Source organism: Bubalus bubalis, chromosome 5 (assembly GCF_019923935.1).
Source record: "Bubalus bubalis isolate 160015118507 breed Murrah chromosome 5, NDDB_SH_1, whole genome shotgun sequence".
NCBI lineage: Eukaryota > Metazoa > Chordata > Mammalia > Artiodactyla > Bovidae > Bubalus > Bubalus bubalis.
Window position 1 is genome coordinate 40223197 of NC_059161.1, and position 25237 is coordinate 40248433.

The 25237-nt window shown below is 40.1% G+C and overlaps 1 protein-coding gene across 2 annotated transcripts; it reads left to right on the forward strand.

The window, feature by feature from the left end:
- Window positions 1–2006: 2006 nt before the first annotated feature.
- Window positions 2007–24382, forward strand: TNFSF4 (TNF superfamily member 4). Of its 2 annotated transcripts, none has more exons than XM_006063040.3 (3): window positions 2007–2302; window positions 19871–19919; window positions 21677–24382. In XM_006063040.3, exons 1-3 carry the CDS (start codon window positions 2153–2155, stop codon window positions 22024–22026), a joined length of 549 nt encoding a protein of 182 aa, XP_006063102.1. In that variant the 5' UTR covers window positions 2007–2152; the 3' UTR covers window positions 22027–24382. The 2 variants fall into 2 exon arrangements, with proteins under 2 accessions (XP_006063102.1, XP_025141704.1); XM_025285919.2 differs by lacking the exon at window positions 2007–2302 and adding an exon at window positions 3541–4083.
- The last annotated feature ends 855 nt before the right edge of the window (window positions 24383–25237 follow it).

Here is a 25237-nt window from a genome sequence, read left to right on the forward strand (position 1 = left end):
GCCCAGAACCCCCAACCCAGTTGCTATTTATCTTTCCATGTGTGTTTCTCCTCTTTCCACAAAGAATGTGAAAAAGTTGTGAGAATGTATTCAGTTTAAAAAGAAACAGTTAACTGAAAAACATCATTTAAGTGTCAATAAAAAATTGTAAGTAGGTAAAACATGGCAGGTAGGAGATGGGAGGTGTGCCTCAGATGTGCAGGCCCAAGTGTTGGTATAGTTGGTTTAACTTTCCTGGGACATCACCAAACTGGAAATTCATTCTGTTGCAGAGTTCTCATTGGTCTGTAAAGACAGTAATTTGTATATCAGTAATTGTCCATTTTGCTTCATAGAAGCCAAGCTAACGTTAACAATGAGAAAACATGCTGCTTAGGCCACAAGGGTGAACTCTGTAAATATTTATTTTTTTATTAAAAAATATTTTTTAATTTTCAGCCTTAATAGTTTTCACTATTTATTTTTCAGATGGTCTCTATTGTTTCCAACAGTTATATTAGGCTTTTTTGTTGTTGTTGCTGTGGCTCTTCTAGTCAGTTTTTGAAATATTTACCAATTTTAATGTTTATTTATTTAGAACTATTAACTATTACTCAAGAATTAGACTCTCATAGGAATAACTGTTTAGAATTCAGTTTAGATGGAACTTGACTTCCAGTTTTGGCTTGGAGTATGTAGTGTAGTATCTTAGTCACCGTATATTTTAGACAAAAACTTAAAGACCAGTATGTTCTGCAAATGCAAGGTAAGATGATTATAATGAGGGTATCAATTCATATACTAATTGATTCAAACTGTTATTGTATTAATAAATGTACTTTCCATTTCCTATAAGCTGTTTCCCTTTTGATTGTGCCTCATAACCAATTTTCTATAAAAATAGGTTGCATATGACAGCTCATTTATTTTGTTGATATTAAAAAATTCCTCCCCCTTCCCTTCTTTAAATATCTGTTGAGCAGCTGTTGGGGAGCTCAGAGAGACATACAGGCCCACGGAAGAGTTGTTCTGTCTTAAACAGCCCCTTCCAGTGTACCTGTGCTGTCCAGTATAGCATAGCACTTACTGTGTACTCAGTAAATATTTATTAATTTGAACTTGCCATTATCAATAATTTTATCATTTATTTCATTTAATCATTCATTTCAGTGGTAAAGGGTAAGTAGTGCCTACTGGTAGGATACTCTTACTTTCCAAATTCTAAGTCTACCCCTGACCTCAAAGAAAGATACAACCTTCAAAGCATATTTGAAGCTATTCATTTGTTCATTCATGCAAAAATTATGTATGAAGAAATGTAAAGTAGAGAAGAGGGGAAAAAGTCAGGATACTCTTCTGCTTCTTTCCTGCTATGCTTAAAATTAGTCATATAAGTATTTACTGAATTTGCCTCAAAGATTAAATGAGAAAAAGATAGTAAGACTGTTTAGCACAGTGTCTGACACATTGTATATGCTCAGTATATACTAGTTTATTTATTATAATACCTTGAACTAAAACTAGAGGATTGCACTCCTTTATTCTGCATAATTTGCCATCCTATCTTCATCTTTTCTTTTTCTTTTTTTCACTTCAAGGATGGTCTTTGTGTGCCTTTTTTTCCTGAATCTGTAGAATGGGTTCTATGCTTAGTTACCCAATGAAGTTCAGGCAAGAACTTAAGCTAGAATTTTCCTTAAATTTCTTCTATGATTTAAGACACCTTGGGGAAGAGATAGGTGAGCTTCTACATCAACGGATGATGATTTTTATCTTTATCAAGTGACCCACAATTTGGTTACTGGTGCAATGAGAAATTAAGAAAATAGCACACTTTTATGACTGTCTTTTCACAGTCACTCAAATCAGAACTGGAATGCCACAAAAACAACTCCCTGTTAGCCCAGAGAAAAAAAAAGAAAGAAAGTAAAGGGGAAATTCAGATTAGTCACAAAGAAGTTCCCCCGCCTGCCTGCAAAAGCTGAAGCATTAAAACTGAGAGAGTCCTCTCTGCTCTTTCAATCGCCTCTTATCTCTGGCCCTGGGACCTGTGTGTCTTCTGATTGATACACCTTGTGTTGGCTTCATCTCCTTCTTTGTGGGGAAGAAGTCGGTTCTCCCTCAGGTTTCCCCCTGTCACGGTTTTCATCGTCCCTGCATCCAGATTGTGAAGATGGAAGGGGTCCAACCCCTGGACGAGAATGTGGGAAATGCACCAGGCCGGAGATTCTTGAGGAACAAGCTATTGCTGGTGGCCTCCATAATTCAGGGGCTGGGGCTTCTCCTGTGTCTCACCTACATCTGTCTGCACTTCTATGCTCAGGTAAGATGCACCAACCAACATGTCCTTTCCTCCAGCTCAGGCTGATGGCAGCTCCAAATGTCACTTGGAAATAGTCTGACACCAAAATTGTTTTCCCTTTTCTGCTCAGAGATTGTAAAATGTGGTCAAGCACCCTTGTGTCTCTCTTTTCCTTCCTTTTTTTCAGCAGTGGCCGTGGTGAGGCACAGTGGAGATAGGGCAGGGGCACTGCTTCTGAATTAATCTTTTTCTTTATAACACAGAAATCCTGGTATTCTTTTGTGAACTGTCACTTTGAAGCTTTGAGTCCCTGACATACCTATTGGTTTATCTCTTCTGCTAATAAGCAACTGATCAGGGAATTAATGTAAAAAGGAAATAATAAATTTTTTATTTCCTTTTTACATTATTATACTTTCTCATTGTATTCATAAACACCATAGACTCAAGGAGATATGCTTTCTGAAGAATGCTGAAGGTATCAATATTAAGTTCTTTTAAATAGCTAACCTATATATATTTAAGAGCAGAGATATATATGTTCATGTCTGTATGTACACAGGCTGAGCGTTTATCCCAACAACTTAATCAGATATTGTTTTTCAGTCTTTCTCTACCAATCACAACTTATTGACATCACTTTGTCCAATACATTATGTAGTGGAGGATCATCATTTTAGTATTCCCCCCCACCCCTTAATGAAGAAATTCTTTCCATTTTTCCATCTCTTTATTCTGGTCCCGTTTACATTATTATTTTTTTCATAGTTGTTCATATATAAAAACATTATTAGCTTTTTAAGGATGTTCTTGACTGCAGGAGATTCCACTGAAAAAGAAGATAAATGTGTAGTGGCCTTGTGTTCCCTTGTTGGGGCTAGTCTGATAATTCTTGTTTGCCTGGTGGTTGCTCTTGGTTAGAAAAGACTCTCACTGGTATAGGTCAGACAATGAGAACTTTCATTTCTGATGGCCAGGTCAGAGACTGGGTACCTCAAATTAGATCAGGATAAGATGAGCAGAGTCCTAGAGGATGCCCGGGCTTGTCTCTGTCTACAGGAAACGGGTTTTCAGTTCCTGCAGTCTAATGGGGGTGCGGTCGTGATCATTGTCCCGCAGAGGGTGCTCGTGTCTCCAAATTCCCGAAGGGTACTAGTGTCATGCTCAAGTCTGCAGACTAGTGAGCACCCCAGCACACCCATACTGTCTTCATCATGCCACACATTTCCTTCTCTGCGCAGAACCCTTTGGGTGAAATTAGAGTAGGTGATTTTGGGGAGAGGGTGTCGGGGGAGGAGCAAAGTGTCCATGGCAGGATGCCCAAGACAAAGACCGGAATTAGGCTCTTCCGAGAAGAAAACAAAGAGAGTAACCCAAAATAGAACAGCTGAGTTTATTCACCAGGTCCGGGAGCCCTGAGACTGCTTTTTGAAACAACCGCAGTGTTACATATTTCCTTGCACTGTGGGATGATTTAAAAAAAAACAAAACAGAACAGATGGCCCCAGTCAAGTCTCAACAGTTAATTGCACTAGGGCTCAGAGGATGGGAGAGAGCAAAACATGAAACAGATACAGATGTGTAGCTAGCTGGTGGCAGGGGGCCACCCTGGAATATCAATACCCAGAGGAGGCAGAGGAGAGGGGTTCTTTCTAGCAAGTCACCCAGCAATTCTGTGCTAGGTCGTGGAAGGACAGCTGAATGCTGGCTTCTAGGATACTGGAATTCACGGTGAGCTGATCTTTGGGAGAGAATTAGCTTTCTCTGGTCCTGGCACAGAAATGGAAGCAAAGATGGAAGAGGTACGTTTGAGCTGTTTGCTCAAAAAATGTCTTCTTATATACTCTAGATACAAATTTTTCTGTGGCTCAGATATTTGAAATTGTTCACTTGACATTAATTATTTTCTTATTTCTCACTAGACTGTTTTAGCTAACACAGTTTCTTATACTATTAAGGGGACCCAAGGCAGCACGATGTGTCCTTAATCGTAATCTCATACACTTTCTTAAGGGAAAGAATAGCTTAGAGAGGTTGTGTGTGTTTTCCCCAGAACTTGGTCAGTCATGGTGGCAGCAGTGTGTAGAGGAGAGAGACTGAGAGAAAAGGGTATAAAGTAACTGCTGAAGAAGGAACATAGACTAGGAGGTTTTCTAAATTCATGGGTAAGATTGTTTTGGATTTTGGTTGAAGGATAGATAGGTGGGGATGCCTATCAAAGCTCTACTTTTATAAGACATTGTATTACAGTGATCTATAGAGGAGGTGAAATGGAGCTGAAATACTCATCATTTACCTAGTTAAATTGGATCTCTTTTATTGTAGGAGAAAGATATTTGGGGAATAATCATGATTTTTCCTCATTTCTTAGATTTAATTTTTAACTTCATAAAAATTTTCCTGTGTGGATGACTCTGTGGAAAAAAAAATAGATATGTAACTGTTAAACTCCATTTGGCAGTCAGCCTTCCTTTCAATCAAATTTATTTAGTAATCTTTGTTTTCTCACCACTTGGTTAAGTTTTACTATGTGAAAAGCAGAAGTTTTTGTTTTTGAGATGGCAGATAAAAAAGACCTTACCCACTCCTTATATAATTAACTTCCCTCTTTGGACCCTGATTTTCTCATCTGAAACATGAGGCAGTTGGATCAAATTGTCAGAAATATCTCTTCCAGGTCAATATCCTGTGAATACTCATAAAATGGGTATGAGGATCTGAGAAATACAAATCTAAGTGAACAGATTTTTGTGCCTAAGCTTATGGATACCCTGATTCTTAAGAAGGGACTGGAGGAAATCAGATTTGTACATATACATGTAATCTGTATTTATTCATATACTATGCACATTTCTAAATAACTTATTCTGGATTAGCAAAATACTTTATTTAGAAAGGGGAAAGAAATAGACACTGTAGAATAATATCCATGATGCAAGTTACAAAATTGAGTCACAAAAACCAATACAATTATTGGGGCTGCTGCTTAAAGTATCAGGCTTCCAGGCTTCCCTGTAACTTCAGCTGGGAATGATGGCAGAAAAAAGCTGATGTATAATGTGAGAAGCTTTTGTAAATTATACCCATGTATCTCAGAGCTATTGAAGCTGGGCTCTTCCAAGGCTCTTTCAAGATCTTCCAAGATCAGAGCACTTGAAAGATGTGCTTTTAGTGATTATTTATCAGCAAATCCCACCCACAGTTAAAAGTTTATATTCTTACCGCTTTTATTCCTGGAGAAGACAGAAGGGGAGGTCATTGAGCTGACCAGTTCTGTATCAACAATGGCCAGAGTTAGAATTCAGTTTCTTGGTGAAGTTTCAGACTATAACTTGGACTTTATATCCTTTAGGAAGAATAAGAGGCATTTTTGCTTAAAAATTTTTGTCTCAGATTTTAGATCAAATTAGATGTGTCCCCATGTGATTTTAACAAGTTTTTAAAGACATTTTTAATGATAGACATGGAAATAAATAATTTTCAGTGCAGAGACCCAGAGGGATGGTATGGGGAGGGAGGAAGGTGGAGGGTTCAGGATGGGGAACACATGTATACCTGTGGCAGATTCATTTTGATATTTGGCAAAACTAATACAATTATGTAAAGTTTAAAAATGAATTTGCATTTTATAAGCAGTTTTATGGGCTTTCCTTATAGCTCAGTTGGTAAAGAATCTGCCTGCAATGCGGGAGACCCCGGTTCAATTCCTGGGTTGGGACGATCCCCTGGAGAAGAGATAGGCTACCCACTCCAGTATTCTTGGGCCTCAGAAGCCTGGCACAATGTAGTCCACAGAGTTGCAAAGAGTCAGACATGACTGAGCGACTGAACTCAACTGAAGCAATTTTATGGGCTTCCCTGATGGTTGAGATGGTAAAGAATCTGCCTAAATACAATACAGGAGATCTGGGTTCGAGCCCTGGGTTGGGAAAATCCCCCTGGAGGAGGGAATGGCAATTTTATGGGAATTAAGAAGAAACACCTGAAGTATTGAACTGATTTGTCATTAAGTATTTTGAGGCTCTTAAAGGAGATACTACTGAAAATGCATAGACTTGTTAGGTTGAACAGACATTAGACACAGTCCACTTGCAGATAGGAAAACAGAAACTCAGGGAGGATAGAAGCTGGAGAAGGAGGTGATGCTTCAGCTGATATTAGGAGTAGAGGGACTTCCCTGGTGGTCCGGTGGTTAAGACTTTGCCTCCCAATGTAGGGGGTGCAGGTTTGATCCCTGGTTGGGGAACTAGGATCCCACATACCTTGGGGTCAAAAAACCAAACCATAAAGCAAAAGCAATCTTGTAATAAATTCAGTAGAGACAAAAAATGATCCACATCAAAAAGTCTTAAAAAATAGTAGAAATTCTTTAAATAGACAAGAGGAATGATGGTGGTTGGGTAGGGGCAGAAAGCTTTCTAGGTAAAAAGGCAAGTTGTTCAGAATGGTTGGAGGTGAGTGTTCATTGGAGAAAGTGGACAAAGATGAAGTTGAAAATCTAGGTGGAGACAGGACACAAAGGGTCTTGTGACGTGTGCTAAGGGAACAAACGGCATTCCATTCTGTACAAAAGAAAATACAGGAAAAATTACCCAAGTTGTTGCTTCTCCCGATTTCACTTCTCTTACATGGTCTGCTGCTGCTGCTGTTAAGTCACTTCAGTCGTGTCCAACTCTGTGCGACCCCATAGACGGCAGCCCACCAGGCTTCCCCGTCCCTGGGATTCTCCAGGCAAGAACACTGGAGTGGGTTGCCATTTCCTTCTCCAATGCATGAAAGTGAAAAGTGAAAGTGAAGTCACTCAGTTGTGTCAGACTCTTCGCGACCCCATGGACTGCAGCCCACCAGGTTCCTCTGTCCATGGGATTTTCCAGGCAAGAGTACTGGAGTGTGTTGCCAGTGCCTTCTCCGCTTACATGGTCTACATGCTGGCAAATACAGAAAATGTGTCTCCTCTCACGTAGCGCTAGGGGGCACCACAGTAAAACTAACAGTTCTCAATTAACTTTTAAAGAGAACTCACTCTTTTTTTTTTTTTCCTGAGGAGTTAAGATTAGAACACTTTTCTCAAGAAGCCAAGTGCTCATCCATGTGTAAGAGGATGGACAATATCAGGGGCACCTAATATTGTTCACTGTTTATGCAGTGATGATATTTTCTACAAGAAAAATTTAGATATCGGTTCTGACCCAAGTACTCAAAATAGGACAGAGATTGTTTGGACAGGAATCATGCTGGAAAATGTCAAGTATATACACATGAATAGAAACAAATGCACACACTCAGAGGAGAGATGTAAAGTGAGCAGAGAGGCTCTTGGTATAGACCTTGGAATATGACCTCCCTATTCCTCTGACATTAGCTCCTAGCTGCTAGCCCTGAGTAGACCTAGCCTTGCCTAATGGCTGACCACATTGCCCTTCCAATTCTGTTTCTTTTAATAGAAATTATTTCTGTATCCCTCACTCTCAGAGAACCCGCAGGTTCCCACCCACTTCAGGAATTTTGCATTCATGGCTAATGAATGTTAATCTTCTGGGACCACTTAGGTTGAGGGAGCCATGTACAGTGTTCAGTTCAGTTCAGTTCAGTCGCTCAGTTGTGTCTGACTCTTTGTGACCCCATGGACTGCAGCACGCCAGGCTTCTCTGTCTATCACCAACTCCTGGAGTTTACTTAAACTCATGTCCATTGAGTCGGTGATGCCATCCAACCATCTCATCCTATGTCATCCCCTTCTCCTCCCACCTTCAGTCTTTCCCAGCATCAGGGTCTTTTCAAATGAGTCAGTTATTCGCATCAGGTGGCCAAACTATTGGGATTTTAACCTTAAACTCAGTCCTTCCAATGAATATTCGGGACTAATTTCCTTTAGGATGGACTGGTTTGATCTCCTTGCAGTCCAAGGGACTCTCAAGAGTCTCCTCCAACACCACAGTTCAAAAGCATCAATTCTTTGGCTTTCTTTATAGTCCAACTCTCACATCCATACATGACTACTGGAAAAACCACAGCTTTGATTAGATGGGCCTTTGTTGGCAAAGTAATGTATCTGCTTTTTAATATGCTGTCTAGGTTGGTCATAACTTTTCTTCCAAGGAGCAAGGGTCTTAGTTTCATGGCTACAGTCACCATCTGCAGTGATTTTGGAGCCCCAAAAGTTAAAAATCTGTCACTGTTTTCATTGTTTTCCCATCTATTTGCCATGAAGTAATGGGACCAGGTGCCATGATCTTCATTTTCTGAATGTTGAGTTTTAAGCCAACTTTTTCACTCTCCTCTTTCACTTTCATCAAGAGGCTCTTTAGTTCTTCTTTGCTTTCTTCCATAAGGGTAGTGTCATCTGCATATCTGAGGTTACTGATATTTCTCCCGGCAATCTTGATTCCAGCTTGCGCTTCATCCAGTCCAGCATTTCTCATGATGTACTCTGCATATAAGTTAAATAAGCAGGGTGACAATATACAGCTTTGACGTACTCCTTTCCCAATTTGGAACCAGTCTGTTGTTCCACATCCAGTTCTAACTGTTGTTTCTTGACCTGCATACAGATTTCTCAGGAGGCAGGTACAGTGTTGTTATTCCTATTTGGGAAATGAAAGGATAGCAGCTGAATAGCAAAGTAGAAAGGTTGTTTCTCATAGTCACAGATAAAATATATGGTAGTGTTGGGATGGAATTGGATTCCCCAATATCTCATGGCTTATGTGTTTTGTTTGTAGCTAAATGAAGGAATTAAAACACTTTTTAATAAAAAAATGCAACATATCTTCTCAAAATTTTAGGGAAGTCATTGAGGTATAGGAGAGAATACATTGGATCAGGAACTAGAAGATTCAGTCCAGTGTTTTAGCTTTGTGACTCTGGGTAAATTCCCTGAAATTCCCCGAGTATCAATTTAATCATCTCCAAAACTGGAATTTGATTATTGTGAGGAACAAATCTGTTACAGAGCTTTGTAAATGTTAAAATTACTATTATTTATAAACATGCTTCTATAAGCATACTGCCCACTAAAATGTTTACCTTGTAGCACACATGCAATGCCATAACTCAGATCTCAGAAAGCATATCATAGGTAAGGTCAACCTTAACTTCATGAATTTGGCTTTCCTACTGTAATTTTTAAGATTAAGAAAAACCCCTTGAAATAATTTTAGTTTATTTGAATTTAGATGTCTAATTAAGATGGCCATGGCTGTATTAGCAAAGGAAAAATGAAGGGGAGAATTTATGAGCATATAAAATATTATCAGGTTAGTGTCTGAAAGTGGCTCAGAAATCTAAAATGACACACTTAGAACACATGGCCCAGATGGGTTCCAGCTCCCCTTACATTAATGTAGTTCATCCAATTCTCTAATAACTTGGTTGCCAAGTAAGGCAGAAGCTTAAACTTAGAAGAGTGGTCTGGTTCACAGTACTAGAAATGTTGGAGCTAAGAGGGGCATGAAAGTGAAAGTGAAAGTGAAGTCGCTCAGTCGTGTCCGACTCTTTGTGACCCCATGGACTGTAGCCTACCAGGCTCCTCAGCCCATGGAATTTTCCAGTCCAGAGTACTGGAGTGGGTTGCCATTTCCTTCTCCAAGAGAGGCATAATTATGTATTTTTTTTTCTCAGCAAACCTTTCATTCTGAAATGCAAGTTTGATGTGTTATTAATTTTTATAAATTTGTCTCGCTTTGATGACATTGAAAATGCTAGTTAAGGACACACTCTGACAGAAAGAGCAGCAAGTAGACCCAAACTTTAGTTCTTCCAATACTAATTGAATAAGGGCTATGGATAGAAAGCTTCACTCTTAGGATGTTATATAGGTGGGTATCTGGGGGGATGAGTGTAAATGATATACCCTCCGGCTGGGCTGTCCTGTAGGTCACATAGCACGAGCCTACAGAACCTAAGATCAAAATGAAAATGACAATTAACATTGCAAAAAATTATAAGCATCAAAATAGTCACCAAGGGAAATTATAAAATCTTTACTGGGTTATAAAAGAAGTCGTAAAAGACATGTTTTACTGCTCAGTAATGTAAAATACATTTTGAGTTAGCAGTGTGTTGGGTGGTTAATGTTTTTAATTTCCAAGGCCTGTAAAAATCTTAATCTGGCCCTGAATGTGGTATGATGAAGACTGGAAACCCAGCTCTTTTTAGGGAGAGGTTGACAGGCATCACTCCTGGTGCTACTTGCAATACCATCTCTGGATTTGTGATCTTGTCCCTGCGTTGTCCTTACTTCTTCACTCCGACTTTGGATGGTGATAGATATTCGTAGGCAGTTTTACAATGAGGAAATCTGAGGCATAGAGACTTGTCTAGGTCAATATAGGAAGGTCTGGTTATAAATCAGGACTAGGTTTAAATTCTAGTCCTGTCTCTTTCTATTACACCTGGCCAAGACTCCATGGCTCTAAGCTGTAAGCATTTTACCTGGCTGTTTTAAAATTTTTTCCTTTCCTGACAGTAATTGCTTATGTAGAAAAACTGGGGGAAGATTTATAACCTGGAATCAAAGGGAGAAAGATTCTTTTAAAAAAAGAATCTCCTGCCACAAATTCAAATAACACAATCAATGAAGCTTTAACAAATGTGTAATACCTTATAGGTTAGTTTGATAAAACAAATCATTGCCATGTATGATTCATTCATAGAAGAGAAAGGGGACTTAGATTGGGGCATTGGCTCAGTCATTTATCCACTCCAAGCTGTACTTTTTTTTTAAACAGGAGATTAGACTATATAATCTCCATGGGCCTTTCTAGTTCTGTCAGACTGATTTGAAGAATTATTTTAATGTTGTAAGTGTGATTTTACACTATATGCAAATATCTTTTCAACCAGGGTGGCACTGCAAATTTGGTGGCTTAGAAGAAATGTAACCTTTCACAGTTTGGGAGGTTAAGTATTCAAAGTCAATGTGTCAGCAGTACCGTGCTCCATCTGAAGGCTGTAGGAAAGAATCCTCCAGGATCCTTCCGTGCCTCTTTCTAGCTTCTGAGGGCTCCCAGCAATCCTAAGCGTTCCCTGGCTTGATAGTACTGGGAAACCTAGTTGAATACAGCTCTTCAGTAAGAATTTCACAGAGGGCTAGATTCAATAGCTAGTTTCTTGATTGGGATTATAAAGCGAGCATACTTTGATTTTTGCATCAGGTGCTTCATTTCTCTTCCATTATTTAGCAGGAAGGCTTTAGTTTAAAATGTCATTATCATTATTGTTACCACCACCACCATCATCGTTCCACTGCTGTTCTGTGATGATTTTTACCAGTCACCAGTCTTAGTTCACACCATAATGTAGCTTGAGGACTATTTAGCTTTACTGCAAATGAGGCTAAGAGCCTCATTGCATAAACAATACAAAAGATACTCACGATTCTTCATTAACTATCAGAGGGAGCCACTTGGGGAGAAAACCTGTTCTTTTGTTATGGCTGGGGGATTTATTATCGTGTATTATTGTGTTGAAAAGATCTTCGGTTCAAAGGATCTTCTTATCCACCAATAATTTGGGCTTTTTCTTTTGAATGTTATGATTTTCCTAATCTCTGGTATTGAAAAAGTCCTTAGATAGTCCCCATTCCACTTTGCTTATTCAACCATCTTAATTGAGAGTTAAAAAATGAGGACATAAAAATAAGGAAATTCAAAACTGAGAAAGGGAAGGACTTGTTCTGGCTTACGACCAGACCTGAGTGTTCTATTCCCAGCCCAATGCCTGGTCCATTTCTACTAGGTTGCCTTTCCAAGGCAACAGTGCCTACTCTTTTATACGGCCAATGAGATGGGGAATGAGTAACTTCAGATAGAAAGATACTGATCATAATAATTGTGCTATCCCCTTTGTACTCAAGGATGAATGGGGCAGTTTAAAAAAACCTCGAGCCACATATGGTTTTGGCTAGTGTCCCCTGGAGGAGGGCATGGCAACCCACTCCAGTATTTTTGCCTGGAGATTCTCCATGGACAGAGGAGCCTGCTGGGGTACAGTTCATGGGGTTGCAAAGAGTTGGACATGACTGAGTGACTATGCATAGCACAGAGCAAGTGTCAGGGTACAGTCTAAGGGACTCAGTAACTATTTATTTATAAATGCCATTATGTTTAAGGCATTGTAAGATTTATGATAATGCAGTGGGTACCTCGTAAGCCAACTTTTCCAGTTGCTTTGCTGCTGCTGCTGCTGAGTCATTTCAGTTGTGTCCGACTCTGTGTAGCTCTATGGACTGCAGCCTGCCAGGCTCCTCTGTCCATGGGATTCTCTAGGCAAGAGTATTAGAGTGGGTTGCCATGCCTTCCTCCAGGGGATCTTCTCGACCCAGGGATCCAACCTAGGTCTCCTGCATTGGAGGCAGATTCTTTACCGCTGAGCCACCAAGGTAAAGACTAGGATATTTTGAAAATTACCTGATTCCCAAGGTGAGGAAGGGAGTTGTTTCTTTTTTTTCAATTTAATTTTTTAAAATTGAGGTATAGTTGATGTACAAGATTATGTAAGTTTTTTCAGGTGTATGATAGTGATTCACAATTTTTAAAGATTGTATTTCATTAATTGTTATTATAAAGTGTTGGTTTTATTCCTTGTATTGTACAGTACATGCTCGTAGCTTATTTTACACATGGTAGTTTGTACTTTACAGTTCCTACTTCCCTCTCCTCTCACTGGTAACCAGTTTTTTGTTCTCTATATTTGTGAGTCTGTTTGTTTTTTTGGTTATATTCACTATTCTATGGGAGTTCTTAGAAATGTTTTGGCAGACCCCTCTGTTACTGTACTTGAGGAATTCACAAGCAAATGTGGAAAGGGAAACCCAGATAAAAGAAAATCTTCCCCTTGAGGATATGAAGAATTGCAAATCACAAAATTTTGAAGGTGCATTCATGTCACATGGATGCTTTTGGTTCATTTGGTTGTTTTTCTGAATACCTGATACTCCTCTTAGTGATCCATTAATTGCTAAGCGTTTGGGACAGTGAAACCACAGTTCTTGTTCTCTGAGATAGAGAGGAGAGGGTCAGTAAGTAGAGGCTAGCCATTACTAAATAAATTTGACAAGAAAAATGCAAGTGGTTAGAGAGAGGGGGCTATATTAGAATATCACATGGGCTGTGTAGTAGAGAGTATAGTAAGAATTTAAAAAGAGGGATTACAGCAAAAAGGTGCTGGCAGCCATGGTGAAGGGTGGTGATAGAGAAAACAAAGTCTCGAATGACAGTTAAAATGGCTTTTCTTTGTGTTCTTTCATCTTAATAGACTCTTTATTCAACATGATTTTCAAAGTCACACATCTTCATGTCTAAGAAATATCACTTTGAGGATAAACTTTCCTGATTATGGAAGACTGGTCAAATAACCAGTTTTTGTTCATTTCTATTCCTTTCTCTGAGTTGGATTCTGAACTTTCCTCATCAGAAGTTGGGGCCCTTCTCTTTGTAAGGGAGTTTCCATCGAGTATACACTAAATCCACCAGGAGAAGAGTCTGCCTTCCCAACCCACTGTAATGGGTAAATATGGAAAATTCCATCTTCCTCTTCGGAGGCTCATTCAGAAACACCCTCAGAGCCTATAAGACTTTGCTTTCACAATCTCTCAGGTCTTCTCTGATTGACGTGAAGCCCATTGCTGGGGGAGGAGACATTCACATCCCTGTGAAGGTTGCATGCTGAACCACGATTCCCATGGCATATCTGTTTCTGCACTGTCCTCCACTGACTCACATCTCATCCCACTCCGACCTGGGATCTTGACTGATAGCAAGTGAGGAAGAGCAAGGCCCACATAGTGAATGCAGAGCCCACTTCCTGGTTTCACATTTGATGAGTATCATTCCCTCCTGCCACAGATACACCCCCTCCAGGACAAATGCCACATGAGTATAAGGCAGCCTCATGCCACATCCCAGTGAGTCAGAATAAGAAATTCACACATTCTAGAGATGAGCTCATGAAGCAAGCAGCACCTTTTGGGGAACATGGTACAGGCTGCTGGATAAATGCTGTATATCAGACATTTCCCATCTTTGTTCTCAGATAGTTCAGTGTTTCAGGTACTGAGAGAGGTCAGGAAAAAGGACATTATTCTGACTCTTCTTTGCATCACCTACTTGCTGCCTACTTTATTTGTCCTGCTGCCCCTTGCCAGGACAGATGCATCTAATTAGAGTCCAGCTAATGGTTTGCCAACCTGAACTATACAAACAACCTTGGAGAGTTGACTGAAGAGCTCTTTTCTGAAGAATGTTTAGATATTTTGAGATATATCTGAGTATTTTGACAACTATCAAAAACCTATCTTTTAATCTTGTTTAGAGTTTAAAATTAAAAATAAATTAATCTTGAACCCTCAGAAAAATGTATTCATATGGGTTTTTTACTCTTAAGATAGAATAGGATAAAGAGAAAGGATGTTATCATGAACTTGAGGTTCAATCAAACTCAAGTTAATACCTGTTTATTCCTGAGCAAGTTCTTAACAACACTGATTCTCATTTCTTTCTATCTATAAGGCATGAGTAATTATTATTTCTACTTAATGGTATTATTTTGAAAGCAAACAAGTTAATGAATTTCAGAAAGAGTAATGCACTGCATGGCGTGTTTTAAGTTCTGAGTAAGTTTTTACTGTTTTTCTTGAATATACCAAAAATGGTCTAATTTCTAGACCCTTCCTCTAGGCAGTGCCTTTGGATTCTCTGGGTCCTCTTTCTCTTTCAAGGCCTAAGCCCACATCTTTCCTCCTTGAGCTGCCAAAGCCTGCAGTGGTTTTTTTCTGTTCTCTGGAACCTTGTGGCATAAATTGCATATTGGTCTTTACCAGTGGTTTTATGTGGAGGAATTATCTCCCCAATTGACATACAAGTTTGTCAAAACTAAGGACTGTGTATTCTTTCCCTTTGTGTTCTTAGAGTTGAATGTAATACCTGCCAAATAGTAGGTACTCAATAATTATCAATGCTATTTCAAGTCACCAGTAATATGACAATCATATAATCTATTCAATCAACTATTAAATAATACTGATAGTTGAGCACCAGCTTTAGGACAAGCATGATTTTTGCCAAGGAAATGGTTGAAGATGTATTTTCTGGATTTGGACCTTCAGGAGTTCACAGTAGAGTGTAGTAATTCTCAAATCTTGAACCTTGGGTGTTTGTAAAAATGAGATTACTGCGTCCATCTAGACCTTTTGAATCGGAATCTTTATGAATAAACTGGCAGTCTACACATTTTTACAGATTTCCCAGGTGACTCTAATGTAAAGGATAACGCTGGACCAGCTGACCTTCAGTTGCATCATCAGCTGCTCCTAGACAGGGCATACGCATTACTAAGGCAGTTGGTCAGATAGCCCATGTATCAGCTGCCTCTGAGTACTCTGTGTTCTTGGCTCTATTTATGACAGCCCCCAAGCCTAGGAGGGAAGCCTAAACTTTTGGATTCCTATGATGAGGTCATCATGAGACCATCACCCTGCCAATCTGCTGTGCATGATCACATCTTCCTTCCTCCAACTTGGCACTAAAGTGGACACAAGGAATGGACTATTAGTAAAATCTTCAAAGAAATTTCCCTCCACTTTAAATTTGCATGAGAAGAAAAACTGTTGTTGTTGTGTGAAACAATGAAAGTTGTTCTGGATTCCAGGGGGCTGGAGTTGAATCCCTTTCCTTCTGTGGGTCTCATTTTCTTCATCTGTAAAATAGTGTTCAGTTGGAAGATGACTTCTTTTATACTCATGCTTCTGAGGCCATCTCACTGAAACTTCAGGACTGTACTTTGATCCTGGTGTACTGACTTACAAGAATTTCTAGTCCCCTTTGAAGATAGTATGAGCTCTTCAGACTTTGCAGATTGAAGAAGCTTTGTTCTGTAGCTTGTCCTTACATGAAAGTCCTTTGGGATCTTTGATATAGTCCATTTTTTTCTATTATCTGGTGAAGATATGAGGATTTTTATTTTCTTTATATATATATATAAAACTATGCCTGTGGGTAAAATTAATATTATCTGATTTTTTTTTCTGGTAATTTTTCTTATAAAGCCAGAATCATTTTGTGGTGTTCTTCTGGGCTACAAAGAGCTGGTATTTTAGGGATTTGGTTGTACTTCCTTTCTTTTTTATTAGTTCTCTCATTCTGTAGTCATATATAAAGCTAAATTAGTATTATATAGGCTAAATTAAGAACATGACATGGATCTTGTCTCCCATGAGCATCCAAGAATAATAGCTGACATTTATCAGCTCCTTACAGTGTTCCAGGTCAGGTGCTAAAAATTTACATATGTGATCTCATTCACAACAACCTTCTGAGATACTGGCTTTACTCTTTCCATTTTATAGATGAAGGAGCTAAAAGTCAGCCAGGTAATGACATTTTCCCAAGAGCACACAGCTAGGTAGTCTTGCAGCGGAGAGGAGACATGTATCTGGTGGTGGTAGAATGAAAATCAGTAGAGTGATTTAAGTTTTTTTCTTACATCAGGGTTCACTCTTGGTATTATACATTTTATGGATTTTAACAAATGAACAATAACATGTACCCACCATTAGAGTATAGTGCAGAATAGTTTCACTACTCTAAAAATCTTCTATACTTCACCTATTCATCTCTCCCTCCTTCCTCACCCCTGGCAACCACTGCTCTTTAACTGTCTCTGTAGTCTTTCCTTTTCCAAAACATCACACGTTTGAAATCATACATTATGTAGTCTTTTCAGATTGTCTTCTTTTACTTAGTAATATACATTTAAAGTGTGTCCATGTCTTTCCATGGCTTGAAAGCTCATTTCTTTTTAACACTGAGTGTTACTCCATTGTTTGGATATATCACAGTCTATTTATCCATTTAACCTACAGAGGGATATCTTGATTGCTTTTCCTTGACAAGTTTTAACAATAAGAAACAAAGCTATTGTAAACATCCATGTGAATAGAGTAATTTTTAAGTACTTGCTATGGGAGACCAGAAGCCGGGGATTTGATTTAGGCCTCGAAGTTGATATTTTCATGGGTAGACATAGATGAAGGGACATTCTTGGTGGAGAGAACAAAGGAAGCAAGTATTTTTTTAATGCTTACCACGTGCCAGGCAAACTCCTGAGTATTTTCACGTGTGTTAACTTATTTGAGCTTTACAGTCATCTCCTCGAGCATTCCAATAATAATATTCCTTATTTTTACAGACGTGAAAGCTAAAGCTCAGAAGTGGTATATAACATCCAAATTCAACAGAACTAGAGAAGTCACAATTTGAACAAAATCTTATTTCCAGGCCTGCACCCTCTTGTTTTGTCCTACCAGGCTTTATTTAAAGGATTAGAGGAAATAGTTGATTCGAGCATAAAGCACAGAAAGGATATGGGTAGCAGTAATGCTTGACAAGGAGGTTGGCACCAGGCCATAGAAGGCCTTGAATTGGGCACTGTGGGGGTATTTCTGGGCAGTGGGGTAGTCAGCATGAAGTAATCAGGTTTGGAGAAAGAATCATCTTATTTCACAAAATGGCCAAGGCCTGGTGGTGTTGACGCTAGGAAGATGAGAAAATGTGAATTTCTAATCCTGGGTAACCTTCAGGAGGAAAGGAAGCCTGGGGTCGAGTGAATCTACCTAAAAGAGGAAGTCCTGTGTGCTTTCCTTGCTGCCTGTCAGCATCTTGGTCTCAGAATGCCTTCTTGATCATTACCGCTCTGACTTCTCCATCACAGTATTTCAGAACATTGGGAAATGTCATTGTTTTGCAGGAACCTTATGGAAAGTTTACACAGTCAGTCAAATAATCAGATCATGAGGACTTTTAAGTCAGAGAGTTTGACGTAAATTTGGGATGAAGAAGCTTCCTGTTTCTCTCTTTCATTGAAATTGGTGTAGGGTTGCAACTTTTAAAATTTAAATCATAAACAGTGGTGAAAGGGATGTCTCTGATCTTTGAGGAATTTCTAAAGATGGAAAAAACTGACACCCAGAGAAGTTACGCAACTTGCCTGAGTACTTGCCTGGCTGGTGTTAGGACCAGGTTGCTGCATGCTGAGCCCTGTGCTCTTTGTGCAGCTGCACAGGCTGTTTCTGACTTCAACAAGGTGGCCAAGGGACCAGCCTGCCTGGAGAGCAGTGGGGGCATTCGTTTACCCAGGGAATTATGGTGTTTGGATAATGTACCTTTTGAGAGGCCTTCTTCTAGAACATCGCTTTAAGCATGAAGGGACACTAGTCCAGCCTCACAAACAGTCCACAGAGGGGAGAGAGCCAAAGACTTCGTCCTGAGTCAGCACCTCTCTGTGTGCTCACCACTGACTAATATTGCTCTAGGGGCCCAGCCACTGGCAGAGCTCAGCCAGGCTCTCCCTTCTTCCTACACCGCCTGTTGATTTCAGCTTGATGAGGCTTGTGACTTGACGTACAAGGGAAGTAGGGGATTCTTCATCCGCGTGGGCAGGCCCCAGTGGAGTCCGTTTGACTGCTGCTATGAGTGTGCCAGAAAAGTGGGAAGCAGGGACTCCACACCCCAGAGTATGAAAACAAATTCCTCCCCAGACCTTTGATCCGGACATCTTGCCAAAAATAACCTGGTGGGAGGAGCTGCTGTTCTCTGCAGGCACAATAGGTGGTAGGTTTTTCTCTTTGTTTGTTAGTTTCTATTTCCCTTCTTAGTAGGTAATGTAAAATTTTAAAAATACAAGAAAGTAAGCCATGGAAAATACATGTGCCTCCCACTCCTGCCCTCAGGCTTCTAGTTCCTTTCTCCAGAGGCAGCCCTTTATTCTTCTAGATAAATTCTGTGCCCTCACAAAAATTTTTTTCTTTGAATCCAAATGGAAATGTATTTTTTTCTCCCCTTTGCTTTGGCTTTTTTCACTTAATATATTTTGGAGTTTGTCCCATATTGAAGTTTGTTCTTTTAACCACCAAAATTTCCACAGATGTTTTATCTATTAACTTTTCTTTCTTTGTTGCTTTACTTCTTTCTTGCTTTCGAGTTTAAGTTAGGTTTGACACACGACTAAAGAGTAGAGAAAGATCCAACATTTTAAAAATTTACACACAGATCTACTCATCTCTGAAGGGTTTGAAGAGTTTTTATTGCCTGTGGGCCCTGAAGGTAGGACACTCTTAATCCTGTTTTACAGTGAAAAAGCGAGCAGCCAGGAGGCTCCCAGACTTCACTCCTAGTCCATTCTGGGAGTCTGTGGCCATGAAGGATTGACTGGTCACAACCTTGTCCATGAAGAATCTCTATGACTGAATGGGTTTCTTAACAAGATAACTTTTAAGTGCTCTATTATCTAAAATGGGAAATTGGGGCTCAGGGAGCCAAAATAATATACCAAGGAAGAGTTTGGCAAGTGAGGACAGATCTTATTTAGATGCTTGCATGAAAGAGCAGAAGACTCCTAACTTACCTTATGAGATGTTACAGAAAAGCAATGGGGGCAGGCGGAAGGCTGCATCTAACTCACATAGAAAAAGGCAAGTCTCTTCTCAAGTCAGTCCCTTTACCTGCTGCATTTCTGCTTCATGGGATGGATGTGACTCGTCAATTGTACTTGTTCATTTTTTTACCTAAAACTATATCCTTTTTCTTCCTTTAGGTGCCATCTCAGTACCCTCCAATCCAGAGTATCAGAGTACGGTTTACCAGTAAGTATTGTCAAAAGTTTAGTTGGTTCATAGTTTTAAAAGAATCTTCTCTCCAGCTTATTAATTTCCCCTAGAACATAAGATCTCTCCATTTTCTTAGGGAAACATTAAATCCTGAAATTGTTGGGGCCTGAATATTATTTTCGTTAAGGTCAAAGAAGAAAAGGAGAGTAATTAGTTAACAGATAAGTGCTTGTCACTATACGGATTACGTTATATTCCTCACATAATCCTCCTAGGAACCCTTTAAGTAGAAATTACTCTCACTTTTTTTAGGTAAGAAAACGAAGGCTTCTTACAAGTCTGTCTGGCTGTAAGATATATCATTCCCCAGTAATTCTATTACAGAACAAAATTTTACCTTAATGAGAGTTGGGGGACTTAAAGGCAATGTAATATCTCTAACAAGAGAACATTATTTGGATCCAAGATTAATGCTAGGACAACCACCAGTGGTTTATGTATGGATATTCATTTATTAAGTCCTCTTGAGCCAAAGGAAAGTATATCTTGCCTTCTATAAGTGATCCTCGTTTTCAATTCAAAGTATTTCTCATGGACTTGATTCACAGCAAGAATTACTGAATTGTGCTCAGCAGTGGGAACTTACTCTTTCCTATCACATGGTCCAGGTTTCCTATCACAGGGACATGGTCCAGAGTGAAGAGTTTGAAGTGTCGTTACTTGACCATTCCGGGTGATACTGAGGCTGCCATGGAAAAAGAAGACATTTAGTTTTTGATTTATGCTTGAAATGGCCCCACACAAAGCTGTTAAAGTTATCATTCTGTGTTCTGCTGCTCTTCCTTTTCTTTTTCCTGTGGCAACCACTATTCCCAAGGCACCTTCCAGTAAAAACTGACAATAAAAAGGTAGAAGGGAGAAATAAGTCTATGTTCTTGAGCTCTTATATCAGAACCTGAACCCACAGACTAAGCTTTACTTAGTATTGAAGCATAACTAAGCTTAAGTGATTGTTGATGAAGGCCAGTAATACATGTTGTTGGGAAGTCTAGTTGCCAGGGCATGTTAAGAATTTTCATTTCATGGTGACATGGAGAGAAGAATAAAAGAAAAGTGAAAGTGTTATTCGCTTTGTTTTGTCCAACTCTTTGCAACCCAATGGACTGTAGCCCATCAGGCTCCTCTGTCCATGGAATTCTCCAGGCAAGAATACTGGAGTGGGTGGCCATTCCCTTCTCCAGAGGATCTTCCCAACCGAGGGGTCAAACCCAGGTCTCCTGTGTTGCAGGCAGATTCTTTACCATCTGAGCCACCAGGGAAGCCTGGAGAGAGGATAAAAAGTTAAAGCGATTACTTTGTGTGGACGGGGTGTGCAGGACCCAGGCAAGAGGCACTTCCACCACCCTTTGCCCTAATCAATCCATTGAACAAAGAAGGCAGCACTGAAGTTGCCAATCCTCCTGATTTTGAAAAAACCAGGGAAACCTTGAGAGTCCATTTCCTGCCACAGGTGTGTTGTGACAACTGCCAGTTGCTGTAATCTCTGCACTCTTGAATCCCAGCCCTCTCTGAAACTCTCTTGGCTACTAGTATTAGCTTTGCCTCTTCCATTCCACAGGGAAAGTGGATTCCAACCCTCGTGTAGAAACATAGTCTTCTCTTACTTTTATTCTTTTCAAAATCTGTTCCTGTCACTTTCTCTTCATATGTTTCTAGACATATTGGACGGTTGTTGCTTAATGCTGAGCTAAGGAGTCATTCTTTTTTTTTCTCTTTTACCCTACCCTCCTTAGAGTGTGAGAATGAGAACGGTTTCATCATCACATCCCCAGACGCGGATGGAACCATGAAGGTGCAGAACAACTCAATCATCATCACCTGTGATGGGTTCTATCTCATCTCTCTGAAGGGCTACTTCTCCCAGGAACTCAGCCTCAGGCTTCTGTACCGGAAGGGTCGGGAGCCTCTCTTCTCCCTGAACATGGTCAAAATTGTTGACTCTGTCACAGTGGCCTATCTGCGTTTTAAGGACAAAGTCTACCTGAATGTGACCGCTCAGAATGCCTCCTGTGAAGACATCCAGGTGAATGGTGGGGAGTTGATTCTCATTCATCAAAATCCTGGTGGATTCTGTGTCTACTGAGGACCTGATGGCTGCACCCAAGCCAGGAACCAGCATGAAGGCCACGCTGGGGGTGGACAGGACACTGATTCTTCCTTGGGAGTGGAGGTGTTGTCCCAGCTCAGCCCTCATATTTGGCCATGTGAGATGTGACCAGAAGCAGATCACTTCTACCCCCACTCAGGGATATTTAAAACTTATTTTTACATACCAATTAACTTTATGTATTTATCCTGTATCTTCTAAATCACCTAACCCTCCTCATCCCTCAAGATTGCCTCAAGCCTGTTAGGCACCTCCGCCAGAGTGAGAAAAAAGGTGCGTCTTCCTCAAGATATTGTTCCTGTTGGTCAGGAAATTATCGTAATAAACTTTCATTATTGAAAAAGACACTTGACTACCATTTGTCATCTGACACTGTCAAAATGAAGAAGACCAGGGAGAGGGGTTTTGAATCTGCCAAAGCCAGTGGACTGACTGCTTGCAAGCAGAGGTGCCTCTCCAAGGTGAAATTTGTTGTAGTCTGCATAGTGCCCCAATCTCTGTCTCATGTGGAGGAATTCAAAAGGAAAATCACCTCATCAACAGCTGTCAGGACTTGATGAAGATAGCTGGCTAAGGAATACTCCGCTCTGGGCTTTTTTTTCCCCCCTTGTTTTCTCCATTTTGCTCTCCCAGCCTCCAAATGTTCCTGATAGAAATTTCCCTTCAAAGAACCGTCTCAGGGGTGTGATGCTTGAAAAACTTAATCAGTGATTTAGGGAAAGCTGATGAGACTTTTCTAAGCTGGGAGAGTGAGATAATTTATTGCGTGGGTTATCTTTATCACACCAGAGTGCAGTGAAACTGTACCTCTCAGGATAAGTCAGTGGACATTTGAATAGTCTGGGGAGGAAATCACGTTTGCCACAGAGAGGCAGTGTAACGCTTGCCTAATGCTGAGATACATACTCAGCCCCACATCTTGTGCTCAGGTACCACCTTGCTAGTTTCAAAAAATTGCTTTAGGTGAATTGTCCCCCCACCCTTGGGCTGCGCTGCATGGCTTACAGGATCTTAGTTCCCCAACCAGGGACTGAACCCAGGCCCACAGCAGTCAAAGTGCCAAGTCCTAACCATTGGACTGCCAGGGAGGTCCTCGACATGAATTGTTCTGAGCAAGATATTCTATGATACATGTCTTGACTACTTAGAGGATTTAAAAGTGTGTGTGTGTTTGTGTGTGTGTGTGTGTGTGTGTATACTTGTTTGTTATTGACTGCTCTGCAAAGTTATTCAGAGTGGTTGCTAATAAGTACATGTTTATCACTGTAGATAATATTTAAGAAAATACATGTTTTTTAAGTTTAGAGTTTCTGACTGTATTTCTTCTGGACATATGCATTCCAGGCCAAAGCTTAATTGTTTTGTGAGTTGGCTGTCTTTTGTGCTATGGCCTCTCCTCACAGGTGCCCCCTCCTTTTAGGTACACATGGCCTGCTGCTCCCATGCTGGCCTCCTTCAGCAACACAGGGACACTTCTGCCAGCTTCTACCCATCAAAGTACATGTGTCCCATTTAAATCATTCAATCAAAGGGATAATTAACCTTTCTCTGAAAACACTGGAGTTTTGTGTAAATGAAAAGTCAGGAGATTGGAATTATAATTTTGACTCTGTTGCTAACTGGCCATAGAACCCTGGACCCTGGACAACTAATTTCCTATTTTGGGATCCTGCTTTTTTCTCTTGTCTCTAAAATGAATGATCATTTTAGAATCTTATGCTCATAAAGCTAAATGTGAATGTACATAGTAAATACCTATGTACTGGTCGCTGTGAGTCAAGATGTATAATCTCTTTTAATGTGTGGAGTAATTTTTTTTTTTCTCGACAATCTAGTATTTTCCCTCAGCGTTTTTGGTGATTTCTGTGAGCATGCATGCGTGCTGTTGTGTCTGACTGTTTGCAACCCCATGGGCTGTAGCCCTCCAGGTTCTTCTGTCCATGGAATATTCAAGGCAAGAATACTGAAATGGGTTGCCATTTCATTCTTCAGGGAATCTCCCCAACCCGGGATCAAACCGATGTCTCCTGTGTCTTCTGCATTGCAGGTGGATTCTTTGCCCGCTGAACCACTGGGGAGGCCCCGATTCCTTTGAGAACAGTTGCCAGTTGTTACTTAGTGACTTTCTGTTTAGGGAATGACTGAAAGGATTCCAGGCTTGATTCAAATCGTAATTTGTTCTTAAGCATATTGGGCAGGTCCCCTATTTTAAATCATAGTTTTGTATTTAGTGCTCTCCTGGCTCTCAGAGAGTGTTAATATTAATATTAATAATATAGCTAATAATAATATTGATATTTACATGGAAACAAATAAAAGATCTTAGAATTCACTACTGGTTAGAGTGTTGAGAGTTTTTATTTATCTTTTTCTTCCTTTCCATGTTCTGATCAGCTAATTCCCCGAATAGAGGAGGACAGGGCAAACTTTCTGGTTTCCTATCTGCCTCCAGTTTCAGCCATTGGAGTTATATCCAAGGGATGGTTGACCTGCCAGACTCCACCTTTGCTTTTGAAAACGTATTCACCATAAGTTCTCAGGGCTCCTCTTCCTGGTTCAAGAGGTGGATTCAAATAGAATTCTATTCACTGTTATCCTTTCCCTCAGTACTACTTGTCTTGTTTCTAAGTCTGGGATGATCTCCTTGAGTATTACATCCCCTCTCCTTCAAAGTCATTACATCTACAGTCTTAAGCAGAGGTCCCAGCTCTTAATAAGTTTGTATGCACAGTCTGGTCACAGTGATCCCTGTGCCACCTGCAACTCCTCTTCTTCCTGAATGCTCCTCTTCCTTGACTTTCTTTGAATTAACCTTTTTCCGGGCCACTCTTTCCATCTCTGTTCTCTGCCTGTCTGATCTCCTTTTACCCCTCCTCTTTCTCTGCCTATCTCTTTTGTGATAATGCTCTATAGAGCTCCATCCTCAGACCTCTTTCTCTACACAGTGGGGATCACAATCTGGCAGCTGACAAGCCACAATCTAGCTTATGTATGTGTTCAGTTTACTTATTAAGTTTGAATTTAGTCACCAACACTTAAACACTGGGAAATTTTTGACTTGTTTTGACAAAACAATGCAAAACAGAAGATCTGGTGATGCTGGGCCCAATTTTGACATGACAGAAATAATCTCAGTCTGGGTAGCAGCCTCCCTCTTTAGAGAAACTATGGACTCTCCATTTCTCTA